Here is a 22,050-nt window from a genome sequence, read left to right as displayed (position 1 = left end):
CAAGGCAATCAGGGTTAAGAGACTTGCCCAGGGCCACACACCACCTAGCTGCCTCATGGAATTTATTTTTTTGGACTCCATTCAGCAACAGTCTGATGAAGCCTATCAACCTCTTCTCAGAATGTTTTTAAATGCACTAAATAAAATATGTAAGTCTGCCCAATTATACTGAAGTAGTTATTGAAATACTTTTTTAAAAGTTCACAGATTAAGAACTACTAAATCCATAGGAAACCCCTTTCATATGTACTCTTTACTAGGCAAAATGTCTTTATATAGTGAATACAAACACAACTGGAAGGCTCTCTCCCTTTTTTATGCCTTACTTGACTTTGTTAGGGCGGCTAGGTGGCACAGTGGACAGAGCACTGGGCCTGGAACCAGAAAGACTCATCTTCCTGAGTTCAAATCTGACCTCAGACACTTGCTGTGTGACCCTGGGCAAGTCACTTAACCCTGTTTGCCTCAGTTTCTTCACCTGTAAAATGGGCTGGAGGAAATGGCAAACAATTTCAGCATCTTTGCCAAGAAAACCCCAAATGGAGTCATGAAGTGTATGACATGACAGAAAACCACTAACTACAAATGACTGTAACAATCAGAGGGTCGAACAAAGTTCTTTGTTGTTACATGCTCCAAAGAATCTTGGATAATTTGGCATAAACTTGTGGCATACCTTTTTAAAAGAGAACTTTTAAGGTGATAGATTTTATATTGAAAAAAAATGTTTTTATACAGTCAACAAACAGTAAATAGTGATCTTGTTTTTTCTATCCTCTTCATCAGACTGTGTGACTTACGCATTCTGCTACAGAAGAACATTTTACAAAAGCATGACTGGAGTGTGTATGTTATACAGAGATGGGAAAGCAGAACTATACGTAGAGTATGGGTTGTTTTGATTGTCTTTTTAAGCAGTTAGCATATCCATCAGCTTCTCAATTATTTATTATCTTCTCTTTCAGATATCTGGGAATCAATCCCTTGATACCCTCGAACCCGTGTTGCTTCCTGCACGGACCAATTTTGTGAATACTGACCTAGTTCCTCTCGTCCCCGTTTTCATTAGTGTCATTTCTACATTCTCCAACAGGACAATGGGGACAGCCCAACGGTGATCCCTCCACTAACACTGGTAGAGAACTGTTGCAAAAACCTTCAAACTCTTTCAGTTACGGTGCTTCTTAGATTCCTTCCAGGTTCCTCTTTAATTGTTCTTGGAATGATGAGGTTTAACCGAATCTCAACCAAGTTTCTGTCCACTCTTATTTCCTTTCACTGCTCCTGCTCTATGAGACAATACTCATCACAACAGGCCAACCACGCTTCTCTAGAACAGATTTTAGGGGAGGTTTTCTGATATAAACCAGCACTGGCCCTAGCTTTCCTCTCTATTTAGGGTTATTATAGATGAGAGTCACATACTCCACTCAATTCACTGAGTGAACCCCATTTACTGAGGCACCTAATACATAGATAGAATATCAGAGAAAACTTTCACACAGTCTTCTTATCATTAATTGTATCTTTTCTCGGCTATAACATTTCTATTCTCAGGTCCCTATTACTAGCGTCCCTTAAGTAGTAACATAACTTGTGCATATTTATTACCATCTTTTTTTTTTTTTGGATCTGTGACTTCATCAGTAGGGAGCGCCCAATGAGAAACTTCTAGCAATGTAAATCGACATTTCCTACCACTTAAGAGTCTTAGAGAGCTTGCCCAGGATCACACAGTAAAATGTGAGACCGGAACTCAGGTCTTTCTAATTCTAAGGCTACTTTCTACCCACTAAGCTAGGCTGTCTATATGTGGTTATTTTTAGGAAATATACAAATCTAAATAGCTAAATATCAACCAACAAAGGTTACCTCATGCACAAGGCTGACCATGTCTATCCTGCAGTACCTTCAGTGGCTCCTAAATATCTCTGGGATGATAAACTCTTCGGGTTGGAATTTAAAACTATTCCCAGGCTGATTACCCATTATTCCCCTTTGAATACTTTTTATTCTAACCCAATTGGACTCCTCACTTTTCCCCAGACAATGCATTTGAACTCCTGACTCTGCCTTGGCCAAGGCTAGATCCATAAGCCCAAGCCTCATTTTTCTGGAATCTCTTAATTCTTTCAAAGACTCAAGGGGAGGTTTTTTTCTTGTCATCAGTCTTTTCTCCTTAAGATTAATCCCCCTATATTTATTCATTCACCAAGAATGAATCCAATTATAAATCAGTGTCCAAAGGCCAAAAGATATACATAAAGAGAGTTAAAAGAATCACACAGGATAAATGAATGGAAATCACGTTCCAGATAACTAATCGTAAGAGAAACACAGAGTAAAATAGTTTGTAGCTTTCATCTCCCACCCTACAAATTGGCAAATGCCCCCCAAGTGAGAGCAGTCAATGTTCGGGGACTCTGGGAAGACAAGCACATGAATGCACAGTTGGAGGAGGTCCTTAATGAAGAAGACTTTGGGGAAGGGAGGCAGCACACAGCACCTTTAGACTGCTGTATGAAATAGTAGAATTAAGACTTTCCCATTTTTAGGAAGCACCAGAATGTTTTAAGAGGTAATATGAGAATTATTGTAGTTTCATATCTTGTCTTCTCTTGTTTTTAACTGTTCCAATTTATTATTGACTTTGAACTTATTCGTATGAGTTAGTTGATGGTACAACTATATACAGCTGGTTCAGAGATGACAAATTGGTACCTAGTTGGTTTCTATCTGGTAAATCGATTTTTTTTTTGCATTATTATTTGATGCTTACCGTTGCCAATGCCTCTCATTTCTCTTTTACCCAGAGGTATTCATCTTATTTTTGATGTCTTAGAAATGCCTTTTGTTAATTATATCTCAGTCATTTAAAGCAAAAATATCTGATACTGACCAAATGTGACAATGTATGCAGTATTCCCCAGGCTCTCAGCTGTGAAGAGGGAGGCATTTTATTCTTTTTTCTCCAGGTAGTGAATGATTTTTTAGTTATTCAAAGGTCAGCGTCATTTAATGATCTTTTCGTTTAAACTGTTGTAAACATTACTCACGTCACGTGACATACACATTCTGAGGTTACTCTCCTATTTTCTTACCAAAAATGTCTATGACATACAAGTGAGTTAATAGTGTCTAAACCTCTTTTCTTTCTCAATTCTGAGCCACATTTTCTAAAATTTTCTAACATGTTGAATTTTAAATGGCTCTACTGTATTCTTCTAGGCTCACCTTTGCTTTAAAGTCCTATTAAAGTATACACTCACTGAATCTGTTGGGTCTTACTAAATTCTTTATATACAATTTCTCTACCTCCTTATCCTTCACAACAGATGTTGGTGTATAAGCTGCAATTAACTTCATGGTGGTCTTTTTGCAAATGCTGAAATATGAGAAGATGAAGTGTCTGAGAAATGATGTTTATTTTTGCCTCTAAAAGCAGAAAAGCAACTCTGCCAACTCCTTTTATTTGCTTTTCCCAGGAGCACCTGAGAGATGCTCCTCCAGATGATACTGATTTTATCTTGTCTTCTGGTTTAACATAGAATAGGAATATTCAAATTGATGATTCAGTTCATCCAGTAGCACATCAACTGGCAAGTAGGGTCCCTGGCAATGATCTCACATCAAAGGTATTAATTAACTGTTAACATTTATAGATGGTTTAAAAAATTGCCTAACTCCTAACACCCTCTGCCCTCTTTTCTCCACTAGCACTACAAACCTGAAGAAGACCACCAAGAACAATTTACACCTTGAAGACTCCACTCAAATATCACATTTGGTCTGCAGTGCGTGCGTGTGTGTGTGTGCATGTGCGTGTGTGTGATCTTCTTGGGGGTCTTCAAGTAGAAGAGAGATGATGTCTTGTTTTTCTTTATAACGGGAATTCCTTTGGTATGTGTGCTATTACACAGCCACTGAGGTGCCTTCTCATCTTCAAATTCTGTGAATCCATATGATTTCCTTTTGCCTTCTGAGAAAGCCTACACTCTCCATGCTGGTATTGCCATTCTCTACAACCTAGCTACCTCCCAATGTTCTTCAAAGCCCCTAGGCTAGTTTCCTTGCTGTCTCTCTTGTTCAATCAGAACAGAATACAGTGATAAAATACATGGTGTGGATTCTAAGCGCTTTGACAAAGTTCTCAGTGGAACTAGCTAGCTCTGCAAATATAGGAACTTTATGATTTCCCCTCATGTACAGCATGTACATATAGTAAAAACTAATAAATGACAAAATCTTGATAAATGGTGGTTGAACTGAATTGCAGGGAAGACTCCCCAGACCTGGCTAGAAAAGGAGAAGAAACAGGCCATTTCCAGGGGCCAAGCCTGGGAGGGGCAGAGGTCAAGAAGCAGAATGAAAACACCTCAAGTAATAACCAATTTTTACAACTTACTAGCTCTAATGGTTGGAGAGAATGAAGTTTGTTTTCAACTCTGATCTCAAGAGGGCACATAATTGATAATAAAAGTACGTTTATAGATTAATTTGTACTGGAATGATAAGCTCTTAATTTCTCAAACTTGCCATACTAATTATTATGGCACTTTTGGCTCTACGTTGCTTACCAACCCTCTTCCTGCTTTTCCAATGTAAAATTCTTTCAGGTTTACAACAGATACTTCAATAGTTCTGTCTGTTTACAGCTGTGCCAACTAGCTGAGCTACAGATCCTGTCCAGGCTGACAGTGTTTACCATAGAACCATTTTCAAGAAGAAAGTTTTTATGTGTTAAGCCTATTCCACACAGGAGGAGTGCCCTCTAAGGGATGATTTGAAAAAAAAAAAAACAACCATTTAAACTACTGTATTGTGTATTTCTTTTACATGAATGGATGCTGGTTGGTTCAAACCTTGTTAACTCCTAAACACGTACTTCTTTCGTAAAAACTCTTCACCCACATCAACTACAAAAGCTACAGTTACCTATTAGGCAACTTACTCTTAATTATCAAACATTTCCTTTTAGACTATGTCAATCCCAGAATCTCACACACAAACAGAAACTGAACCAACCCATGTCAGACAAGTTTAAGTCTTTGACAGTGGACAAAGTGTGGTCACTTAATGGACACTCTTTCATTCTGAAGCCCATAATATCCTATCATTTTGTGGCTCAAAACTTAAAACTGTTAGACCTGATCACTAATAGAAACTAGCAAGTATCAACCATTCTAGTAGGGGAGACCAAAGAAGTGGCTTTTTGCTGTATGTCAATTTTTAACATGGGAAAACTAAACTAAATACTTCTGACTCTTTACCTGTGGCCTCAATATTTCTGAAACAAGAACTAGATGTGCAGTTGTTATCCAAATTAGTATTTTCTGCTTTGGGCTTGTGAAAAGCTACTGCTAAAAATTTAGCCTTAAAAAACTTTTAGACATTTGACAATCTGCCTTATAAATTGTAGATGGTAATTTAAATACTGGGAGAGATATTGAAGTAAAAAAACTTTAAGAGAAAATGTAAGATATTTCTTTATCCAAGCTTAGTATTTCTAGGAACCTCGAGCTAGTTGTCTAAAACATCTCATCACTCGATTCCATTCAACAAACATTTCTGAGTACCTACAACACTATGGGACTATACCAGATCCTGGAAATGTAAAGATGTCAAGCCATTCAGTTCAGTCCCAGTCTTTAAGGGGCCATTCTGTAGCAGTATAAGACAAGTGCACAAATAATTAATCAAAACTAGAATGTGATAACTGCATAGGATAGTAGTTAGATACCTAGTCTAACCCACACCCATAAAGAATCCACAATACAAGTGTCATCTATCTTTTCCTTGAAGACATTCAAAAAGGGGGAACCTACCACTTCTTGAGACAATATATTTCACTTTGGCATAGCTCTAATTGTTAAAAAAAAGTTTTCCTTAGATAAGCCTAAATTTGTCTCTTTGTACTATCTTTCCTTCACCAAGCAGAGAAAGTCTAATCTCTTTCACATGAAAGTCTTGCACATATTCAAAGACAGCTAGATCTGTCCCAATCCTCTCTTCTCCATGCTAAAAATTCCAAATTTCTTCAAACAACATTCACATGACAATCTGTCTTCCTCTGGTTGCTTTTCAGATCATCAGTACCCTTTCTAAAATATGGTGCCCATAACTGGTCAAAACTCTTTACAAAGTGGCCTGGGCAGCACAAGAGGGCGTAGAAAGCACAGGGCCATCATTTCCTTATTGTGGTTAGCTACACCATATCTTTTCCTCTAAGTCTGCCTTGCCTACCTACAAATTTCCCGATTTCCATTTAGGTAGTTGTTATCCTTCTGTCCACACAGTATGCAACTTCAGAGGGATCTTTCATTTCTTTCTCCCCCATACCCTAATTAGGAGCTAAATGGGACTCAAGATGTCATGGTTCTCCCTTCTTGGAAGTCTTCAAGCAGAGGCTGAACGACCACTTGTGGGGCATGTTTAGATGGCCACTGGTGTCTCTAAATCCTCACCATCTCTCCAATATATTACTTTCCTTTTCTTACACAGAATCACAAATTTAGCCTGAGAAGTGAATCAGAGGCCGTTTAGCCTAAGCCCTTCATTGTGAAGCTGACAAAGGGCCAGGTCAAAGGCAAGATGTGACCCCACGTCCTCTAACCCCAGACCTTGTGCTTGGCCCACTTGTGTCTCTGCCCAAGCTCACAACTGTAAAACCTCTCCTAGATGACTGTATCAGGCACTGATGGGCATCTCTACCCCCAGCCTCTTCGCTCTCCACAAGCAGTCAAAACAATGTCCCCACGGCACAGCTCTGGACTCACCACTCCCAAGCTGAGAAAGCTCCTGCAGCAGGAATCTCAAGACCACCCAGGATCTGAAGCCCTCCACAATCTGGCTACTGCCTACAATTCCAGATTTATTTTGTGTTATTACCCTTCAAACATTCTGCAACATGGCCAAACTAGCCCACGGAACACAGCTGAGCGCTCAGTTATGTCCTGACTGCTGCAGGTCAGTTTTGTCCTTCTATAGTGACTTCCATTGCAGGCTAAGTTCTACTTCACGCTCCGACAGTGTCATGCCGTAGCAAGGGCCCAAGAAAAAACTTTAGATTCATTGATTTCTAATGGAGTTAAATATGATTGTTTTTACCTAAGTATACTTTCTTCTTGGCCTAGTAAGTACTTAATAAATGCTTGTGGATTGATGACAGGAAATCTCAATGGTACCGGAGAAATTCCAAAAGAGAAATTAGGAAAAATAATGTAAATGAGATCTAAAAAACAGCAGCTTGCTTCTGATTACTAAACTGTTCCCTCACTACAAAGTTACGTTAAAGAAGTTTGCATAGAGGCCAGCAGCATACTCTCTCTGTTTACATAAGTAGAAGGCATCTGAAAGTAGTTAATATTGTGCTTAGAAATCTTGGAATTACTTTAATATTCTGTGATAGATTTAATATTGTATTATTTAGGTTAAGATGAAAATGAAAAGGAATTCCAAATTAACAAGAGCAATTTGTAACTAGTACATCTAAAAAGTATCATTTTCATTCTAAGACGCAAATCTGCAACTCTATTTCTCAAAGTATTTTTTTACCTTTTTAATAAATTTGACTAGAAATTTAAGAAAATAACATACAGTTTTTTTTGCATAAACTTCATTTTTTTTTATAGAAGTATGTTTTAAAACTTAAGGAAAAAATCTAAATTAATTAATATATTTGGAGAAGAGGTCCATAGGTTTCACTAGTCTGCCAAAGGTATCCACAAAAACGATTACAACCTTCTGATCTAGACAGAAACTGAAGCTATGAAGTTAAGTAATTAAGTGATAAGGGGAGGAAAGAGAAGAGTCAATATTCAAAAGCAAGTCAACCTCCAAATCTACCAATCGTCCTACTGTACTCCTTACTACACACAGCACTTGAATTAGATCTGCTGCTAAACAAAAACAGTCAACAGTCTCAGTCAGAAGCATTTGTTTTCTTGTTTCTTCATATTTGTCCTTATGACCTAATTGTTCATAACGGGCCCTGGCACAAAAAATGAATGACGAGAAGCGGAAGAAAAAACATGACTTAATATTACAAGTGGACACAATTTTACACACACTCTTTTGAGACAAACAATTAACTGATTGTGTCGTGTCCAAGGCACCTGGGTCAGATGGTCCACACGGGGTGGGGCACTAGCTAGACACAAATTTGTCTGAAAAAATTCTCTGGGTCAACAGTGTGACATGGCAGGCAAGGAAGTTAATGTGACTTTAGGTTGCATTAAAATTTTAGAGGCACAGATTCCAGGAATAAGGTGATGGGCCTGTTGTACTCTGTCCTAAACAAAGCACAACTGAAATTTTATATTCAGTTCTAGATGCCACATTTTAGGAAGGACACTGATAATCTGGTGCACTTCTAGAGGAGAAGAACTATGACTGTGAAAGGTTTGAATTCATGCCATAGAAGGATAGCTTGAAGGATTCAGAGATGCTTAGACTACAGAAGAGGAGACCCAGGGGACATATGATTTATCAGTTATTTTAAGGGCTATCATATGTAGGGAGATTTGTGTTCTTTTCAGCCTTAGAAGGCAGAACCAGGAACAAGGGATGAAGTTAAAGAAGAAAATTCAGGCTTGACATGAAGAACAATTTCCTTAAGTTAGACAAGAGTGGCCAAGATGGTGGCTGGTAAGCAGGGAAGCAGGGACTAGTGTGAGATCCATACTGAGTCCCTCCAAAAACCTATAAAAAATGGCTCTGAACCAATTCTAGAATGGCAGAACCCACAAAACAGCAGAGGGAAGCGGGGCTCCAGCCCAGGACAGCCTGGATGGTCTCTGGGTGAGGTCTATCCCACACGGAGCTGGGACCTGGGAACGGAGTGGAGCAGAGCCCAACCTGAGCGGCGTGGACCATCCAGACCAGAAGCCGGGCGGAGGGGGCCCTAGCGCCCTGAATATGTGAGCTGAGGCAGTTACCAGACCTCTCAGCCCACAAACACCAAAGACTGCAGAGAAGGTTAGTGGGAAAAGCTTCGGGAGTAGAAGGAGTTTGCGGTTTGGCTTCCAGCCCCGGGGGCAGCGGAGGTGGGGCAGCTACAGCTGTTGTTACTTTTGGCTCCAGGCCCACCTGGTGGGAGGAATTCAGTGGCAGGTCAGAGCAGGAGTGCACAGCCTGCTGAAGATCTAAGCCCAGTTCGGGTTGGGGGTTCCTGGAGAAGGAGCAGTGCTGGTGGGGCAGAGCCGGCACCTCCCCCCCAAACGTGGAACATAGAACTCTCTAGTCTACAAGCAGTCATACCCCACTGAAAAACTCAAAGGTCAAGTTAGTTGGCTGGGAATATGGCCAGGCAGCGAAAACGCGCCCAGATTCACTCTCAGACTTTGCATTCTTTCTTTGCTGACAAAGAAGACCAAAACATACAGCCTAAAGAAGTCAATAAAGTGCAAGAGCCTACACCAAAAGCCTCCAAGAAAAACATGAACTGGTCCCAGGCCATGGAAGAGCTCAAAAAGGATTTGGAAAAGCAAGTTAGAGAAGTAGAGGAAAAATTGGGAAGAGAAATGAGAAGGATGCGAGAAAACCATGAAAAACAAGTCAATGACTTGCTAAAGGAGACCCAAAAAAATACTGAAAAATACACTGAAGAAAACAACACCTTAAAAAACAGACTACCTCAAATGGCAAAAGAGCTCCAAAAAGCCAATGAGGAGAAGAATGCCTTGAAAGGCAGAATTAGCCAAATGGAAAAGGAGGTCCAAAAGACCACTGAAGAAAATACTACTTTAAAAATTAGATTGGAGCAAGTGGAAGCTAGTGACTTTATGAGAAATCAGGATATTATAAAACAGAACCAAAGGAATGAAAAAATGGAAGACAATGTGAAATATCTCATTGGAAAAACCACTGACCTGGAAAATATATCCAGGAGAGATAATTTAAAAATTATTGGACTACCTGAAAGCCATGATCAAAAAAAGAGCCTAGATATCATCTTTCAAGAAATTATCAGGGAGCACTGACCTGATATTCTAGAGCCACAGGGCAAAATAGAAATTGAAAGAATCCATCGATTGCCTCCTCAAATAGATCCCAAAAAGAAATCTCCCAGGAATATTGCCACCAAATTCCAGAGCTCCCAGATCAAGGAGAAAATACTGCAAGCAGCCAGAAAGAAACAATTTGAGTATTGTGGAAACCCAATCAGAATAACCCAAGATCTGGCAGCCTCTACATTAAGAGATCGAAGGGCTTGGAATACGATATTCCGGAGGTCAATGGAGCTAGGATTAAAACCTAGAATCACCTACCCAGCAAAACTGAGTATCATGCTCCAAGGCAAAATATGGATTTTCAATAAAATAGAGGACTTTCAAGCTTTCTCAGTGAAAAGACCAGAACTGAATAGAAAATTTGACTTTCAAACACAAGAATCAAGAGAAGCATGAAAAGGTAATCAAGAAAAAGAACAAGAAAAAGAAATTGCAAGGGACTTACTAAAGGTGAACTGTTTTGTTTACATTCCTACATGGAAAGATGACAAGTATGATTCATGAGACCTCAGTATTAGGGTAGCTGAAGGGAATATGCATACATATATGTTTATGTATATATATGGGTGAGTGAGTGTGTGTGTGTGTGTGTGTGTGTGTGTGTGTGTGTGTGTACACAGAGAGAGAGAGGGAGGGAGGGAGAGAGCGGACACAGGGTGAGTTGAAGATGAAGGGAAGATATCTAAAAGAAATAAAATCAAATTAAGGGATGAGAGAGGAACATACTGAGAGAGGGAGATAAGGAGAGATAGAATGGGATGGATTATCTCCCATAAAGGTGGCAAGAGGAAGCAGTTCTGTGGGAGTAGGGGAGAGGGCGGATGAGGGGGGAGTGAGTGAACATTGCTCTCATCAGATTTGGCCTAAGGAGGGAATACCATACAGAGCCAATCGGGAATCTTACCCCACAGGAAAGAAGAGGGAAGAAGATAAAAAAAAATGGGGGGGATGATGGAGGGGAGGGCAGATGGGGGTGGAGGTAGTCAAAAACAAACACTTTCGAAAGGGGACAGGGTCAAGGGAGAAAATTCAACAAAGGGGGATGGGTTGGGAAGGAGCAAAATATAGTCTTTCACAACATGAGTATTGTGGAAGGGTTATACATAATGATACACATGTAGCCTATGTTGAATTGCTTGACTTCTTAGGGAGGGTGGGTGGGAAGGGAAGAGGGGAGAGAATTTGGAACTCAAAGTTTTAAAAACAGATGTTCAAAAACAAAAAAACAAACAAACAAAAAAAGTTAGACAAGAGTGGAATGGGTTATTCTTGGAGCGAGTGGCTCCAAGCAAAGACTGGTTTCCTCAGGCATGTCATAGAGAAAATTCTTCTTATCAATTGACAAGCTCTATTAAAACAAGTTTTATAAACATCTTACTATGTGGTAGGTACCAGGCTGGACTCTAGAGGCACAAACATACTCACACAAAAACCCTCAACAATCCTTGCCCTTAAGGAGATTACAGTCTACCAACTGGCTTGTTTTAAGTATATACAAAATAAGGACAAGCTCACTGTGGGTAGGACAGGAGTATGAACTGAGCTGTCAGCATGAAAGGCCTGGTGGCATCTGAACTGCCTGAATTCTAGAGAGAAGGTGGTGGGGAGAGCACGCATTCAAGGCATGGGTATCTTTGGTGAAAGAATGGAGTCAGGAGATGAAATGTCATGTGGGAGAGATGATCAGAAGGCCACTTTGGCTGGACAACAATAGTGCATGAAAGAGTAATACTTAATAAGCCTGAAAAATTTTTAAATTCCAAGGTTTTATTTTAGAGGTAACAGGGCACTACTAAGGTTTACTAAGCTGGGGAGGGACATGGTCCTATCTCCATGCTTTATAAAAATCACTTTGGCAGCTGTGTGAAGGATGGATTATTGACGAGGCACAAGAGGGAAAGAGGCCAATTAGGAGGTTACTGCAATAGTCCCAGCAAGAAATGCTGCAGTGGTGGAAATCCCAGGACTGGATAAGAGGCTGGATATACTGTGTAAAAGAGAGCTAACAGCTGAAGATAACTCTCGAGGTTGTGAGACCCTGGAGATGGTGGTACCGTTGGAAAAAAACAGGGAAGTCAGGATGTGGGACGAGATGGAGAAGAAAGATAGTAACTTGTGTTTCAGATACATGATCACGGATCTGGAGCTATAAGAGACCTCAGGTAACACTTAATCAACCTTCTCATTTGACAGATGAGGAAACTCAAGTCTCCCAAGTCAGATGACTTACTTCAAGTCACACATTTTATTACCTGGGACCCAAGACTTCTGACTCTGAATTCAGGCTGTTTCCCTATGGAGCATCTGGCTTAAAATGCCAATTAGGGAGCTGCTAATCCAGGATCAGAGGTTAAGAACAGGGTTGGTTATATCAGCCTGGGAATCACGTACATAAAAGATGATGACTGAACCCATAAGACCTGAGGAGTTCACCAAGAAACGGTGGAGAGAAGAGGGCCCAGGACAAATTCTTGGGGGGTGGGGGGAGAGTATACCCAGTTAAATAGGATGATCCAGCGAAGGAACTTGAGAAGAAACAATCAGATAGAAAGAGAACCATGAGAGAATCCAGGGAGGAAAAAATATCTTGCAGGAAAGGGTGGTAAATATGTCAAGTTCTGTAGAGGGGTGGAGAAGGATGAAGGTTTAAAAAAAAGGACCCCTGATTTGGTGACAAAAGAGATCACAGGTGACTCTGGAGAGAGCAGTTTAACTTCAGCTGAGGGATGAAGCTGGAGGCTAGGATGCAGACAGTTGAGAAGAGGAAAAGAGGATGAGGTGGAGAGAGCAAGAGCGATCAGCTTTGCCTACCGTTTGTCTGAGAAAGAGAGCAGAGATGTGGTATGATGGCCTGAAAAGAGGGTGTACTCAAATGGGGGAAAAGAACTCTATAGGCACCATGGAAGGTGCCAATAAATTAAGCAGCGGGGAAGGCAGGATGAATACTGGACCACCTTGCCAAAGAAAACTAGAGTTGAGACCAAAGGCACAACTAGAGGCTTGGTCTTGGCAAGGAGAAGGGCCAATCTCCTTACATCTCCTCATGAGACATTGGAGTAGAATAGGGGGAATGATATTAGGTACATGGTGGGCTGGAAGGGTGCTGGGGTCCCTCCCAACTCTGAAATTTTGTGATTCTAATTCTAGCATTCAACAAATAATTCAAATTCTAGCCAAAAAAGGATATTGCAGAACACAAACTGTCTAACCCAAATCCCTTTTACAAAAACAGAGATTCCAAAATGTCAGAGGACTCACTCAAGGCCACAAAGTGACTAACACAGTAAAGCATATACACCAAAGTGGGCCTATCTGTTGGCTTTGTGCCAATCAATATTGACTAAGTACCTACTATGTGTTGTGCTGAGGATACAAAGAGAGGCAAAAGACAGTCCTTGCCCTCAAGGAGCCTACAATCTAACGGGGGAAACAAAACGCAAACAAATACATATGAAGAACCTATATACAGGATCCAGAGGAAATAATTAACAGAGGGAAGGCCCTGGAATTAAGAGGGGTTGGGGAAGGCTTCCTGTAAAAGGTGGAATTTTAGCTTAGACTTAAGAGAAAGTCAGGGGGTTTAGCACTCCAAGTGGAGTAGAGAGAACAATCCAGGCCTGGGGGAATGGCCAGAGAAAACATCCTCTTGGACAGTCTAAAGAAACTTACACATTAATTAACATGATTGGAAAAGTACCTTCTTACGGCAAGGTGAACAGCCTATTGGCAAGACAGCACTATGCAATCCATAACTTTAAAAAATTAGCAGAAGTTACTGGACTGAAGGGAACCCTATTCATGTAAGCAAGCTAGGTTCGGTCAATATTATTCAGTCTATTCAGTGACCAGTTATAGAGAACTTTTATTCTAAGCCTATTTTCTTTTACTATAGAAATGTTCTTTAGGAAAAACTATTTTTACTGTTATTTCAGTAAGAAGTTAAAAAAAAGAATGTTCTTTAGCTTCAACTTATTATCTACTTGATATGTGTAAAATTATATAATTTTGATCTTGAAAAATCAATTTGTATTAATTTACAAAGTAGGCTTTCTAACCATAGCCAGTAAGTAGTTTAATGCTATTTTTATTTTTAATTTATTTTAGGCTTCAGCAGTCAATGAATTTAACACCTATAAGGCAAGCCTTTAATTCACAAAGAGTAAAATCCAGTACTTCTTAAAGCAAAATGAGATGTATGTCTTAAGATAGCTTATGTTGGCAGCACATTATTGCTATTCCTTAGTATAAACATATACAATATCACCATGTAAAGTTGTTGCAAAAGTGAACCTGATATAAAGGATTAGGCTACTTATTCAGAAAAAGTTTTAGAAAAGAATGCAGAATTTAGAAACATCCAGGCAACAACAGCTAAAGGTAGGTCATCATGATGTCCTAACTATTTAGAAGGATCTAAGAAGCAAAACAAATGTGAAGAACATGAAATGGGTCTAAAATATATCTGACAATTTTCTTGGTGAAAGAAGAGTTTTATTCATTTTAAGAGCAAATTTTCATTTTGGAAGACAAACAGAATCAGTACACACAGAATCTGGCTCTTCTGTATACAGATCTGTCAAAATGATCAGTCCATTCAATCAATCAATAAGCACCTATTATGCCCCAGGCACTAAGTGAGATGCTACCAATAAACCATGCCTGGTAAAAGACATTCAATCTGAAGCCACTGGAATACTCAGGATTCTAGAATTCTTTTAGAATCAAACAGCCCACAAAGCATAAATTCCCAGTAAACATTTTAAAGGAAATATTAAAGTCCTCTTATGATTCTTATTTTAAAATTAGAAGGTAATCCTAGAACGGACCTTTCCAAGCCACTTTAATAGACGAAGAGACTGAAACATTCACATTTTCATCTGCTCCATTTTTAACACACAGATAGAGAGCCAGGATTAAAGCAGGGGTCTCCAGACTTTTCAAGCTGTCTTCCCATTATGATTCCACTGCTCTCAATTTGTTGGAATTTTAAATTTCTTAAAAATCCCAGAGAAATGTGTAGTTCTTACTTCCCTCAAATCATAATTCTAAAGCTCAAATGAGAGAAAACATGTAAAGTTCTATGCATCCTTAAAGCTACACACACACAATTATTGTCAATCGTTCAATTTTACATCTATCATATAATTACTGGACTGGAATATCTAGATTTTTTAATATTTATCATATTTTGAATTAAATTATATGGCATGGAACTTGGATATTGAATGTGTTAGGGTTTTCTTGGTTGCAACCAAATTTCAATGGTATTTGTTATTAGAGAATCAGTTTTAGAACTAAAATTCTAATGGAACAAAAATTCTAAGAGCAACTGCTAATGACAATGATTTTTTTTCCTCCTTATGCACTTCATTCATGCTTTGAAACTGAAGGTAATTCCCTGTCCACCCTGAGCCTAGCAAAGGAGTAGTTTTATGACATCCAAAAACCAATTTATGACTGAACTTCTAAAATTGAAAGGCTAGCATTTTAAGGTTTTAAAGCAAATGGTTTTTGATATGGAACTTTATTTTTGCCTCTTATATTTTCTTAGGTGATGTTTTGTTTTCCTCATGTTCGTTAAAAAATTTGAAGTCTTTGTGAAGTTCATGAGATATAAGATTTAAAAAGTCAAATAGCAAGACACAGAAAAGGTTTTAATAACATCGATTACTTGGTTAGTGTTGGGAAAGCCCAGCTGGGAATGAGAACAGTTTTACCTGACTAAGTTATGCTGCATATTTTCAATCTTCATTAAAATTAGTACACCACTCTCAGAAAAGACATAAGCTTTTAACCTGAAATACATTTAATCCTTAATTAGTAATATTCTGTGACAACAAAAGAAAAGTAAATTTAATTTCTTATTGTCCCTCAAGACAGATACAACAAAAGGGCTAAAGACATTTTCCAACCAATACCTGGACTTATGGGAAAAAGAACTCCCCAACCCCCACTTTTCCCCCCCTCAGTATTGTTCATTTGCAAATATCCATTTCACACCCAGTTAGGCTACTGATTGTCATTTTCATTTAGTATTTAAATTTAATTTAATTTACCAGGGCTAGTTAGTACTTGCAAGTAATTTATCAAAAATATAACACATTTCTTGTAGCCAAGTATGTGGACACTCTTAATAACTCCATTATAAAAAGGCAAGAATGCCCTCTCAAATGTATTGATACAGAAGTTGGTATACTTGTGGCTCAGCTTAGGGAGAGGAGAAAGATGAATTACAAATTGGGACTAAACCAGACCCTTCAGAGTATAGCCAGTCTAAACCTATACCTCAAATTTTCCTGGAGCCACATCATACATTTATTTCTATTCCAAGTGAGCATGTTGAAATGAAAAGTTTCTCTACGAGATAGAACGTCCTTGCTGATATCTTTCAGCACTGTTACACACAAATTAGGATAAGCCTAACAAAGAATTCTCAATTTGCATTTGAGATAGTAATTTTCAAGAACTAAGTTTGTCTACAAATAGCACAATTTCCATTACATAATAGTAATGAGAAAACCTTGATGTAAAAGTTTAAATTACTACGAAACGCATAATACTGTGATGACTGAATTATATTAAAAGTGAAATTGTAGTACGAAATTTGAAACGTGAAGTTGATAAAATAGCAAATAACTGGAGAGTGGTTTAGAAACCATTAATATCCATAATCCAAATTCAGAAAGTGATAAGATTTTAAAAGTATACCTCTGACGAATTACAGGATCAGACTTTTCAGGATCAATGTATGTCCTTAAGATTTCATTAAGCTTCTTATCACCAGGAACTCTTTTACCAAAGAGAGAAAAGACAAAGAAAAAAATTTAGGATTCTCTATTGAAGATGTTAAGTTTAAAACCAAATGGAGCCTTTCCATTTTGATTTACTCTTTAAAAAAAATCTGATGTATTTTGTTTTTTACATCCAAGTCACTTGTTTCCCCAAACACTGTTTTAAACAAAAATTATTTTTTAAAATGCTTATAAGACTTCTTGGACATGCTTAATAACCTGTTATAAAAATGACTTGAGAATTTTACTATAATCAGATAATGAAAATATAAAGTTTCTTTTAATATACACTTGCACAAAAAATTGGAATTAGCTGAATGAAAGAAAAAAAAACAAGTTTGCTGGAGGCTAAAAAAAGGTAAAAAGTTTAGCTACTCCAACTGTTGAGGCTAGAAAAAAGAAATTTTATCCATAAAGTATTACCAGTTTTCCAACTTGCTCACATATATAATTTCAAACTACAAAGCTGTTCAATAAAACAGGTGTTCTGAAACAATATATAAAATATTTCCTGATGTGTGTCTATTCTGCAACCGCATGCACATGCAGAAAAAATTATTTATGCCCTTTCCTTATTTTTAGTATAAGTTTCGCCTTAGAGAAAAGAAGTTCAAAGAGCTTCATGGAAGCCTAGATTGACAATCTGAAGTGAACCACAACCATGTGATAATAGTGCACATTACAGGCACTTTTTTCAAAGCAACCTAAGGAAATAAATCTAGGTTCTAAACTTCATAAGGAGTACACAATCATCTTCAGGTGTCAAAAATTTTAAAAATATATGGATGGTTACTGTGTGTGTGTGTGTGTGTGTGTGTATAACATATATTTGTATGTACGAATATCTATCTGTCTTATTTACTGCCAGTGCCTACATAAATATATAAAAGTAGAATCTGCCATGCTTTATTAACTTTTATAACGAAAGAGTTAATTTCTAATGTCACTTCTAACTCAAAAATACTCTTATGCCCCTAACTGTATTATACTCACACAGAACTTTGATTCACTCTTTAAAAAAAATCTGATGTATTTTGTTTTTTACATCCAAGTCACTTCCCAATAGAGATGCTTTCCCCAAACACTGTTTTACACAAAAATTATTTTTTTAAAATGCTTATAAGACTTCTTGGACATGCTTAATAACCTGTTATAAAAATGATTTGAGAATTTTACTATAATCAGATAATGAAAATACAAAGTTTCTTTTAATATACACTTGCACAAAAAATGGAATTAGCTGAGTGAAAGAAAAAAAAAACAAGTTTGCTGGAGGCTAAAAAAAGGTAAAAAGTTTAGCTATTATTTCACTATTAACTGACAAATGTAAACAATTTAAACATTTGCATGGGTTGCTAATTTTCAAAATCTGTTTACTTCTGTGTAAAATGGGGTGGGGCTAAACAATCTTTTCTTTAACATCCCTTTCGGCTTTAAAATTCTATTCCGCAGGGAAATAAGGATCTAAGAAATCTTTGATATTCATTCTAATAAAAAGGTTTCTGTCCTCTGAAATTATTTCTTTACACAGGCACATGCAATACCATACCCTTTTTCCACATATTCAGCTCGACTCTGAGGAAACAGGAGTTTCAGATGCCAATAGAAGCGCTGCTCTCTAAAGGAATATAATAAAAGAATAGCTATTACCACGCAGTTAAGTTAATACTGATAATTAAAAAATTTTCTTGATGATCAAAACAATGTTTTTTTAAAAGTCGTACTCTTGAAATTCAATGTTTCTCCCATAAAGAAATGTTTTCTCCTTTACAGAATTTTAAGTTCCACTCTTGACAATTCTGGTGTATACTTTTACAAGGTAAAATAATGGTGACAGTTGAAATTTATACAATGTTTTAAGGTTTTAAAAACCCTCTTCTAAGAATAATCCAAGAGTCTCGAGAGGGAGAGGACTTAGCAGAGGGGCAGTCTCCCCAAGGATCCCCGACAAAAAAAACCAAAGCACCAACGAGAAGCCAAAAGGCTAGAAACCACGCATGAAAATTAAAGTTCGAAGTTTTCAAAATGAGTAAAGTACCTACCCAACTAAAAAAATATGCATGAGCAAGCAAATCAGCTAAAGTATGAAAAGAAGACAAAAAAAAGAAAGCAAAGAAAATATCACCAGAAAGATATGCAAATGGATAAAAAACACACTCAGAGATTAAACAAGAATTGGCAATGCAAGGTCACAAGACCTAATATAAGGAGGTGGAGAGAGCAGAAAATCAGGCAAACAACTTAAAAAAAAAAAGCCAAGCAACCCAGCGAGGAGGTGCTAGAAAGAACAAAGTCTCCATCTCTCAGAGCAGTGCACGGAAACTCAGAGTGTGTTGAAGTGATTTGCCCAAGATCACACAGCAAGCACAACAGCCAGGATTAAGGTTAGGACTCTTGAATCCAGGCCAAGTGCTCTCCACAACACTTTGTACCTGCTCACAAATAAATACACACATGTCCTTATATGTATAAAATTATGACTATACACGTAATAACGAAAACAGAAAATTAATTGCAGATTGAATTTAACTATTAGCCTTTAGCTTGCGTTCCTGATGTACAGGAAAAGGATACTTGGGGGAGGGGAGAGGCTGTGGTGCATGGAGGTAGCATTGTATATTAAGAAGATAGAGGACCCTGGAGGAGTGAGGACCAGATGAGTTAGCATGGCAGAAGACAGTAGGGAAGACTATTCGATAGAAACTCATGACTATCAGTCAGCATCTGAGAATTCCCTTCCTTCAGTAGATGAAATACTAAAGACCATGATGTCGGTTTCTAGAAATGAGTTATTACAAAAGTTGGACCCACTTGAACAGGCCAAGCTAGATTTTGTTTCTGCTTATGCACTGAATTCAATATTGTGGGTTTACTTGGCCACTCGAGGAGTTAATCCCAAGGGACATCTAGTAAAGCAAGGAACAGACGGAATAAGAACAGTACGTGAACAGAGTCAAAGAAATTACAGACAAGAAAATGGCTGCCAAACTGGAAAAAGGAGCTGCTTCAAGATTTGTAAGAAATGCTCTCTGGGAAGTCAAACCAGAAAAAGGATCAAGGTCCTCAAATAAAGGAAAAAGTGAATTTCTGGTTCTGTTGGTGAATATTGATTAGTATTCCATATTAACTTTTGACCCTATCCTTCAAAAATAGGTAGAAAAAGGAAGAAGACTGTATTGAACTTCGACTGGAGAAAAGAGGCTTAAATACATTTTGGTATGACATTTTTCCTTGAAATTTATTACATGTGTCATCCCTGCCCTCTATTACTTTAACTGATTTTTCTAGTTCTTAAAAATCTGAAATTACATCTCTATTTTAGTAAGTACTAATCTGCAAATTATCACATTTCATTTTAGTGTTTTTTGTAAACATATTTGCTATTATATTGCTCTTATGAATTACATGAATTCTGTGAGTGAAATTCAGTTAGTTTATCTGTAGTATATCTGTTTTCAGTATATTGTGTTAAAATGATGAAGTGACTAAATATTTCTTTATAGGACAATCATGATGGTTATACCTTTTTTTGTTTTTAGAAATCACTGATCTTTTAAAAATAATTGAAATATGATATTAAAATTTAAAGGGTCATATATAGCTTACAACTACAATGTACATTTAAAAATAAATGGAAATATTAATTTAAATAAGGGTTGAGATTTCATATTGAGGGTTGGATTTTAGGTAAAGAATCACAAATTCTTTGACCTGGAAAGAATCCCAGGTGTCATCTACTTTCAACACCCTCATTTTACCAGTGAAGAAACTGCAGCCCAGAAATGACTCGTTCCTATTCCCTTACTCTAAACTACTGGGGGTGGGGGGAGGGAGAGAACCTATGGCTTTCAGGCCACATGTGGTCCTCTAGGTCATCAAGTGTGGCCTTTTGAATGAATCCGAACTTCACGGAACAAATCTTTGCTATAAGATTAAATGAAGTGTGCCCAAGAGTGACCTGTTTTTGTGTTGTCTTTATTATGTGATGGTTACTTCTGAATATTCCTTACTTGTATAAAGGCTGGGAAAGTAAAAGAAATTATTTGTCACACATAAAAAAAGAAGACATAATATGACAGAGGGGATTTTGGGGAAAATCAGTAGAGGCAGAAACAAAAATAATATTACCATTAATATATTCCAGACCACCTGAAAAAAGGAAGAAGCAGGGAGGGGCTAAGGAAACAAGTCACAAGCCTGGTAAGATGGAATAGTGATGGTGAACTTGAAAATTTCAACTATTGGGATACCTGTGGGCACTCCAGTCCTTCTACCAAAAGCAGAAACACTAATACATGTTTGGCTTCCCTTCATCCCACAAAAAGTAGGCGATAAAGGAATGGCTACTTTGAATCTAATTCTCACAACACAGAGGGCTTGGCTTCTGAAAAGGAAACAGGGTCTAGATACAGTTTTCCTTGACTTTTGCTACGTTTATGGTGAAGTTAGAGAGCTACAAGATAGATAGTAATGTTAGGAAAATTTGGAACTGGTAGAATGGCTGGATTAAGGAACAGTTAATGAGTAGTTTGATATCTAACTGGAAGGAGGTCTCAGATGGGGTGCTTTGGGCATCTATCCTTGATCTTGTGCTGGTTAACATGGGATCAAAGGTGTTAGAGCCAGAGAGGGCTTTAACATTTTCTCCTCCACCTCCTTCACTTTAGAGATGAAGAAACCTTAGCCCAAGAGTGTAAGTGACCTGTTCACTGTTATACCTGTAGCTCTTCTAATTCCAACTCCAGTGATCTTTCCACTGCTGCTTCTTTTTTTTTCTTAATCAATGGTGGATAAAGGCATAAAAGGCAAGCTTATAAATTATTCAGCTAATACAAAACTGGGTGGGAGAGTTTTATGTATTGTGGACATTAGAGTTTGTCTAAGAAGTTATGGAGATTTTAGCAGACTGCAAGCTTGGTGAATCCACAATGTGAAATGGCAGCTAAAATAAGTAATGAAACCTTAGGATGCACTCATTGTAAGGTACAGTTGTCCAAAACTGGGGAGCTGACAGCTCTACCTTCTGCACTACAAACGGAGTACTGTCTTCAGCTCCAGGGGCACATTTTAGGAAGGAAAATCGATAAGCTAAAGAAGATCCGGAAGAGCAAACAAGATGATGCAAACTGCCGAGATCATGCTATGAAGATGGGTTGCAGTGTGTAAGGATACTTAGTTTGGAGGATAGAAGCCTATGGGAACAGGGACATGATAGCTTTTTTCAATTATCTGAAAGGCTGTCACTTGGA

General features: G+C 38.0%; 1 protein-coding gene and 1 pseudogene across 5 annotated transcripts in view; one reads left to right on the top strand and one right to left on the bottom strand.

The window, feature by feature from the left end:
- Positions 1–22,050, bottom strand: part of ZNHIT6 (zinc finger HIT-type containing 6) — a 78,457-nt gene that overhangs the window by 29,788 nt on the left and 26,619 nt on the right. For 4 of the 5 annotated variants that reach the window (XM_036756946.1, XM_036756942.1, XM_036756941.1 and 1 more), the window contains 3 exons: positions 18,351–18,419; positions 16,719–16,799; positions 15,728–15,805 (listed from right to left, as the gene is read on the bottom strand). In XM_036756946.1, coding sequence (XP_036612841.1) covers positions 15,728–15,805; positions 16,719–16,799; positions 18,351–18,419 — 228 coding nt within the window. The remainder of the gene's footprint in view (positions 1–15,727; positions 15,806–16,718; positions 16,800–18,350; positions 18,420–22,050) is intronic. The other variant, XM_036756945.1, reaches the window with a different exon arrangement.
- Positions 19,468–19,915, top strand: LOC118845907 (annotated as a pseudogene).

The sequence above is a fragment of the Trichosurus vulpecula genome, chromosome 4 (assembly GCF_011100635.1).
Source record: "Trichosurus vulpecula isolate mTriVul1 chromosome 4, mTriVul1.pri, whole genome shotgun sequence".
NCBI lineage: Eukaryota > Metazoa > Chordata > Mammalia > Diprotodontia > Phalangeridae > Trichosurus > Trichosurus vulpecula.
Note: the sequence above shows the minus strand (reverse complement) of the source record. Positions and strands in the feature narration are given on the sequence as shown.